Below are 6,713 nucleotides of genomic sequence, written 5' to 3' on the forward strand. Positions count from 1 at the left end.
AACTTTATAAGTTCGTTTATATGGATATCTCGTACTGAACCTTGTAGTTTTATATATAAACTGTGCAATAGGCTTCAACTTTATAAGTTCGTTTATATGGATATCTCGTACTGAACCTTGTAGTTTTATATATAAACTGTGCAATAGGCTTCAACTGTATAAGTTCGTTTATATGGATATCTCGTACTGAACCTTGTAGTTTTATATAGAAACTGTGCAATAGGCTGCAACTGTATAAGTTCGTTTATATGAATTGACTTTATTCCAGCGTTTCTAATTTTGGTAAATATTGCATAAGACCTATAATTTTTCAATAATTGGATAAAAAATTAGTTTTTGTGTTATTTTTATGTAAGGACAACAAAGGATCTGTTGGTCCATATAGGCCGTCCCATCCATTATACTAAACTCTAACGTACAAATACAACACTCAATTCCAGCCTCCATCATTCAAATATTATCAATCCTTTCTTTGAACTCCCTTCAGTTAACTTCATCCACCACATCTAAAGGGAAACCCATTCCAGCTAACACCCTGTTAGAAAAATAAAGGTGTCTTAGCTGAAGATGACTCCCCCTAGTCCTACTATTCTCATCATTAAGTACGAAAAAAAAAGATGATGCATCAACACTCTCAATTCCTTTCACAATTTAAAACACCTCTAACTCTTCTTTTCTCAAGATAAAACAATTATATAGATCTTAACCTATCCTCGTACGACAACCTTTCCATCCCAGGTGTCAGTCGAGTAGCTTTCCTTCGAACCTTTTCCAACAATTCAATGTTCTATCTGAGGTAGGGAGTCCAAGACTGAACACATTACTCCAAATATGGCCTAACCAGTGACCTATACAATGACATTATAACGTATTTAGACTTGTATTCGATATTTCTGCTATTTTACAAGTATGTGAAGTTATATATTTTATTATAGATTTGTAAACTTTCCAGAGAAAATTGAGTCGAGTTCGGGGACAACATGTTTTTATTGGCCTTTTTTGTCTCTAATTAGGTCTTGAATTTATCTGAGCAAACAGAAGAGATGATGGAGCTGAGCAGTCAGGTAAGAAAATTACTACTTAAGTTTTTTTTCTTTTGTATTTCAGTTGAAAGAAGTTAGACAGAAAATAGTCTGTTGGTTTGCTTTACAGTAAAGTCACATTGGGCTACGTGCTGTTCCACCGTGTGGAATCAAACCACGGATTTTAGCATTGTAAGTGCGTAAAATTACCGCTGTCCCACCAAGGGTCCAGAAAATAGTGTTGGTGTTAAATATAAAAATCGTAGTGCGTCAGTATTTGAGTCAAAAACTTGTATGCGTATGTATATATATATATATCCAACGCTCGTACACATTTCCATATATATATATATATATATTCAAATGCTCTTACACATTACCATATATATATATATATATTGTTCATTTATTTCTTATAACTCAAACAATATTCTCTTTATAGTTCACTGTGTGTGTATTCCTAATAGAACAATGCTGTAAATAATTGATCTCACTAAGAGTGAATGTAGATGATTATTCAAATTCCGGCCCGGCATGGCCACCAGGTGGTTAGGGCGCTCGACTCGCAATCTGCGGGTCACGGATTCGAATCCCCATCCCACCAAACATGCATGCCCTTTCAGCTGTGAGGGCATTGTAATGTGACGGTCAATCCCACTATTCGTTGGTAAAAAAGATTAGCCCAAGAGTTGGCGGTGGGTGGTGATGACTAGCTGCCTTCCCTCTAGTGTTACACTACTAAATTAGGGATGGCTACCGCAGATAGCCCCTGTGTAGGTTTGCACAAAATTCAAAAACAAACAATCATTCCAACTGTTATATTTTGTTACTGTTCACTCAATTATAAATTGCTAGAAAAAATCGAAATATTTTATTTTATCCAAAGCTTTTAACGCTATTTATTTTACTTATAGCAATGTTATAATATGATGTATTTTTGTTCCTTTTTAGATCCAGGATTATGACAATTATTCCAACTGTTATATTTTGTTACTGTTCACTCAATTATAAATTGCTAGAAAAAATCGAAATATTTTATTTTATCCAAAGCTTTTAAAGCTATTTATTTTACTTATAGCAATGTTATAATATGATGTATTTTTGTTCCTTTTTAGATCCAGGATTATGGGTGGCCATCAGATTTGGCACCAGAATTAGAAAGACTCTTCAAAATATGCGATACGATGGATAGGTGGCTGAAAAATGACCCTCATCACACAGTCGTGTTAAATTGCAAGGTATTATTAATAATTTTAAGTCAGTCAGAAACAGTGCCTTATTAACATTAACCAAAACTCTTGGGTATGGAACCTTCAGCATATAAATACAGAAATAGGCCTATATATTGCGTAAAATAGGCCTATATTTCGTGAAATATGCCTATATTACGTTAAATAAGCCTATATTACATGAAATAGGCCTATATTACATAAAATAGGCCTGTATTACGTGATATAGGCCTATATTACATGAAATAGGCCTATATTCCAATGTAAGAAATATGTTAGTTCGTACAACAGAGCAGTGGTATATTTCTAAGTAATAATATGCTAGGAATTATTAAATTAATCAACTGCGCATGGTCATCTATTTGCAATTAAAAATGTCAGCATGCAGTAAGATTAAGATATGTATTTGCTAAGTCATTTCTTAGCAAGTTAGTACACGTGGAATTTATGTGTCAAACTAATAAAATAATTTATTAAGTTGATAAGTTAGCTCTCAGAACTAATCATGGCGAATTTTATATCATAAATTGAAATGTAGTGATGGTCACGAACAGATTACAACTCATAGTACAAAAGTACTTTCAGTGGCTTCCCATCTCTGTCAATTATATCTAAATTTCTTATGTTTTTTTCCTGTTATGGCAAGCAAAAATTAAACGTGATTAAGTATTTTGGGTGTGCTTTCAGGGTGATAGAGGAAGAGTTGGTGTCGTAATTGCAGCTTACATGTCTTACAGCAACATGAAGGCAGGGTGAGTATTGAAACCACCCATTTTTGTATCTATGTTTAGCACGAAAACTGCAAGCTTGTTATAGAAGCCACCTGTCAATCAGACTTCATATTTTTTAGTGATATTCACTGATCTGGAGGCAAGAAATGTTTAGAAATTAAAATGTGGCAATAATATTTCGTTAGGCAATACAAATTAAGGAAATAGTTTTTTAATTTATATGATATTTTTTTATTAAAAATGTGATTAGGTGATATTAAGTTTATGATTTTTGGTTTATGTATTGTATTGAAAATAATTATTGAAACAGTGAATAAAATACAGTTGTTATAGGATTGCTTGCCCTTTATCGTGTGAAAATAAACTGCACCAGAGTACAGTGACATAACAATAGTTTATACAGTGATTGGCTGCCATTCAACCAATCAGACAGTGACACACCAGCATAATGTATATAAACGAACAGGTAGTCATACTATTCCCAGCTGTATTCACTAGTATTGACTTATGATTATTGGCCATGCAGAGGTTTCGCCGAATGCTGTCTAACCACGCTGTTGGTCTTCCTAAAAGCAGACCACCCTTGCCATCACTTCTTACGATATCTCCCGTCATCACTGATGGACTCCTGTATGACTACTCTCCCCAACAGACTGCGGACTTCATTCGCAAATACAACCCCCAAGTTCGCCTACTTTTTAAAGCCATGAGGGGTGGAATACTCCTACAACCCGTGACTCACAATGACCTTAAATCTTATGTAGCCCATGGAACTCGAGACAGACCCCCTGTCATCCCCCTGAAAGCCAGGCCAGTCTTCACATAGTCTTCCTACGAAGTGTCGACTTAACTATCACTACAGATGAAATACTCTCGTCTAAAATCTAAACTCTAAAATCCACGCTGTCCTTAGGATTATTTCAAAGAAAAACTGAAAACTTCCCATTGCATGAAAATCATGACCAACTCCAGGAAAACTGCAGACTACATATGCTCCCGTGGATGTTTCTACCACTTCTTTCACTTTAAAGCAGAGAAACCACATCCACCTCCTACACACCACTCCAGTTCCACCTACCTCACCATCTCTACTCAACAACCAACTAATGCTAGACCAAAGACTTCAACCTCAGATCAATCTGCACAAACCATCCCAGAACCAGTCATGCTAACAGATCAAGCTGCTCAGACTAAAAAGTTCCAAAGGAAAAAAATCAACTCAGACCCAGACGCCTACCAAACCCCCAAAAGACAACACTCAGCCATCAATCTTCCTACAACAATATCCCCAAAAGACAACACTCAGCCATCAGGCTTCCTACAACAATATCCCCAAAAGACAACACTCAGCCATCAATCTCCTTACAACAATATCCCCAAAAGACAACACTCAGCCATTAATCTCCTTACAACAATATCCCCAAAAGACAACACTCAGCCATTAATCTCCTTACAACAATATCCCCAAAAGACAACACTCAGCCATTAATCTCCTTACAACAATATCCCCAAAAGACAACACTCAGCCATCAATCTCCTTACAACAATATCCCCAAAAGACAACACTTAGCCATCAATCTTCTTAGAACAATATGGCCCTTCCTCGTCCATCCAGCCCAACATCCAATTCTTCACTTCTGATAGACACTTCCAAAGACAAATCCTGCACCCAGTTCTCTTTTTTCCGTCACCCCTTAACCAGTAAAGATGAAGTCTCACCTCACGACAGACCATCCCAAAAATTATCTGCCGCTTTCAGTCGCTTGTTTGACATGACAGGCTTTCTACTACGATAGCCCCTCACCATGCAGTTCTCTTTCTTCTTCTTCATTAGTTGGCCTTCATATCAGTCACGCTTAACTGCGCACTGGTTTGAGAATTATTTGGTGCCAGCCAGTGAAAATTGGTTTTTCTGGGGTTTCTTCCATTTTGTCCCACATTTAAATCTAGACATCGGGTCTATACATTCCCCCGACACCCTAAAGGACCATAAGTCACACATTGCCCGTTGGTTTTGTTCAAACAGTCCCTGGTTTTTTCTCTCCTCTTTATGCTGGCTGCCAAACTATCATTCTGCTCCTCAAAATCATCAGTTTTTGTTTTTTTTCACGTAGTGACTCCAAATAATTTATTGTCACGAGTGCGGGCAAAGACAAAAAGTTTTTCTGAACACCCTGGTTGCGTTTGACCCTAAAGTAAAAGTTTAGGGTTAAACATTTTAAATCAAAATTACTATCTTTTTGTGGACTATTCCCGGCAGTTGTGATGAATGTACTCACTACTCCAAAAAGAGAAATGGCACATGACAAACATATAGAAATTAAAAGACCTTCCTGATGAAGGCTATAACATGCAACATATTAAGGCAAAGTTTCATGGTTCAGCAAGAAATGTATGGAAACGTTGAGGAGGGTAGGTAAAACAAGCACTTTTCAAAGTAGAAAGTCCAAACACTTCAAAAATTATTTTAAAAACTCACGGCATGCTCTTAACTTTACATGATACACGACAATCCATTAGAGATCTTGCTAAAGGTCTCACTGTCAAGTACCAGTTTGAATGTTATCTCCAGAATAACATGAAACACATTAGCACAAATAGCCTCAAAGTTGCTCAGAATCCACTGCTTAATTAAGAAAAATAACCAAATCAAAATCTCAAATAGGTCCCATACTTTAGGCATGGGGATGAGCAAAGCTGGGTGTGGACGATCTTTAAAGATTCTCCAATCAGAGAGGAGAATGGCACCATAGTCAATTTACAAAAATCTACATAAAATATGCAGGAGGACCATTGTAAGTGTAGGCTACATTTCAGTCAGTGGTGTTGAGATCTATACAAAATTCGTGGCACCCCAACTGCTAACCTGTACAACCATCTATTATCCAGCTAGACAGTTGTCCGAAGCATGCAGCAAATGTGTTTGAATTATACATGGGAGTAAACTGAGAAGATCAAAAAGAAAACAAAGAACTTGGCTGAATTGTTGGGAGCAGTACAGAATATTTCAAACAATATTTTGTTTTACTACATTTGTAAACTTATGGTTGCAATAAAACAAGGTGTACTGTTTTGTTTAAAACAAATCAAAAGCACTATTACATTGTACAACTGAGTTGTTTTTGTTTTGTATTTTCTGTAATAATAATAATATATGGTAATAATGATAAATTGTCCTTTAAGTTGTAATTACTTATTATTAGTGACTCTAGTATGTGTATCGTAGTGCATTTCCGTAATTATTTCCAGTGCTGTACGTTATAATTAAATGCAAATAACATCTCAGGATTGTCACGAATGGCCATTATCAGAAAGTAACTGATAAACAAAGTTATCTGAGAAAGACAAACATAATTCCTAAGTATTTGAAACTAGCGTGAAATGGTTACCAAAAACAGAACAAACTGTTGTAAGTTGGTCATAATATACAGGTCATTTACCTTTAGAAGATCACCATAACATCAACTTTAGTTGTAAAGGAAACATTTTATGCTGTTTTCTATCAATACTATATACAAAAAAGATGTTTATTCTTGCCCCTTGTAATTTCTTTGGTTTATTAGAGGTTATTGGAATAATCGGTAAATTAGATTAAACTACATTTGGAGAGTATGACCATGTATTACATGAACAAAATTTATACAAAGTTATACACTCTTTGAAACACATAAAAACAATTATTTTTTTCTCTGCACAATCAAATATGTAATTATGACATTACATTATCAGTA

General features: G+C 35.5%; 1 protein-coding gene across 1 annotated transcript in view; it reads left to right on the forward strand.

The window, feature by feature from the left end:
* The window catches only part of LOC106470379 (tensin-3-like), a 24,561-nt gene that overhangs the window by 2,954 nt on the left and 14,894 nt on the right, over positions 1 to 6,713 (forward strand). The window contains exons 2-4 of the mRNA XM_022398974.1: positions 1,014 to 1,064; positions 2,138 to 2,260; positions 2,939 to 3,003. Coding sequence (XP_022254682.1) covers positions 1,044 to 1,064; positions 2,138 to 2,260; positions 2,939 to 3,003 — 209 coding nt within the window. The 5' untranslated portion in view covers positions 1,014 to 1,043. The remainder of the gene's footprint in view (positions 1 to 1,013; positions 1,065 to 2,137; positions 2,261 to 2,938; positions 3,004 to 6,713) is intronic.

This window comes from Limulus polyphemus, unplaced genomic scaffold (assembly GCF_000517525.1).
Source record: "Limulus polyphemus unplaced genomic scaffold, Limulus_polyphemus-2.1.2 Scaffold3972, whole genome shotgun sequence".
Classification (NCBI taxonomy): Eukaryota; Metazoa; Arthropoda; class Merostomata; order Xiphosura; family Limulidae; genus Limulus; species Limulus polyphemus.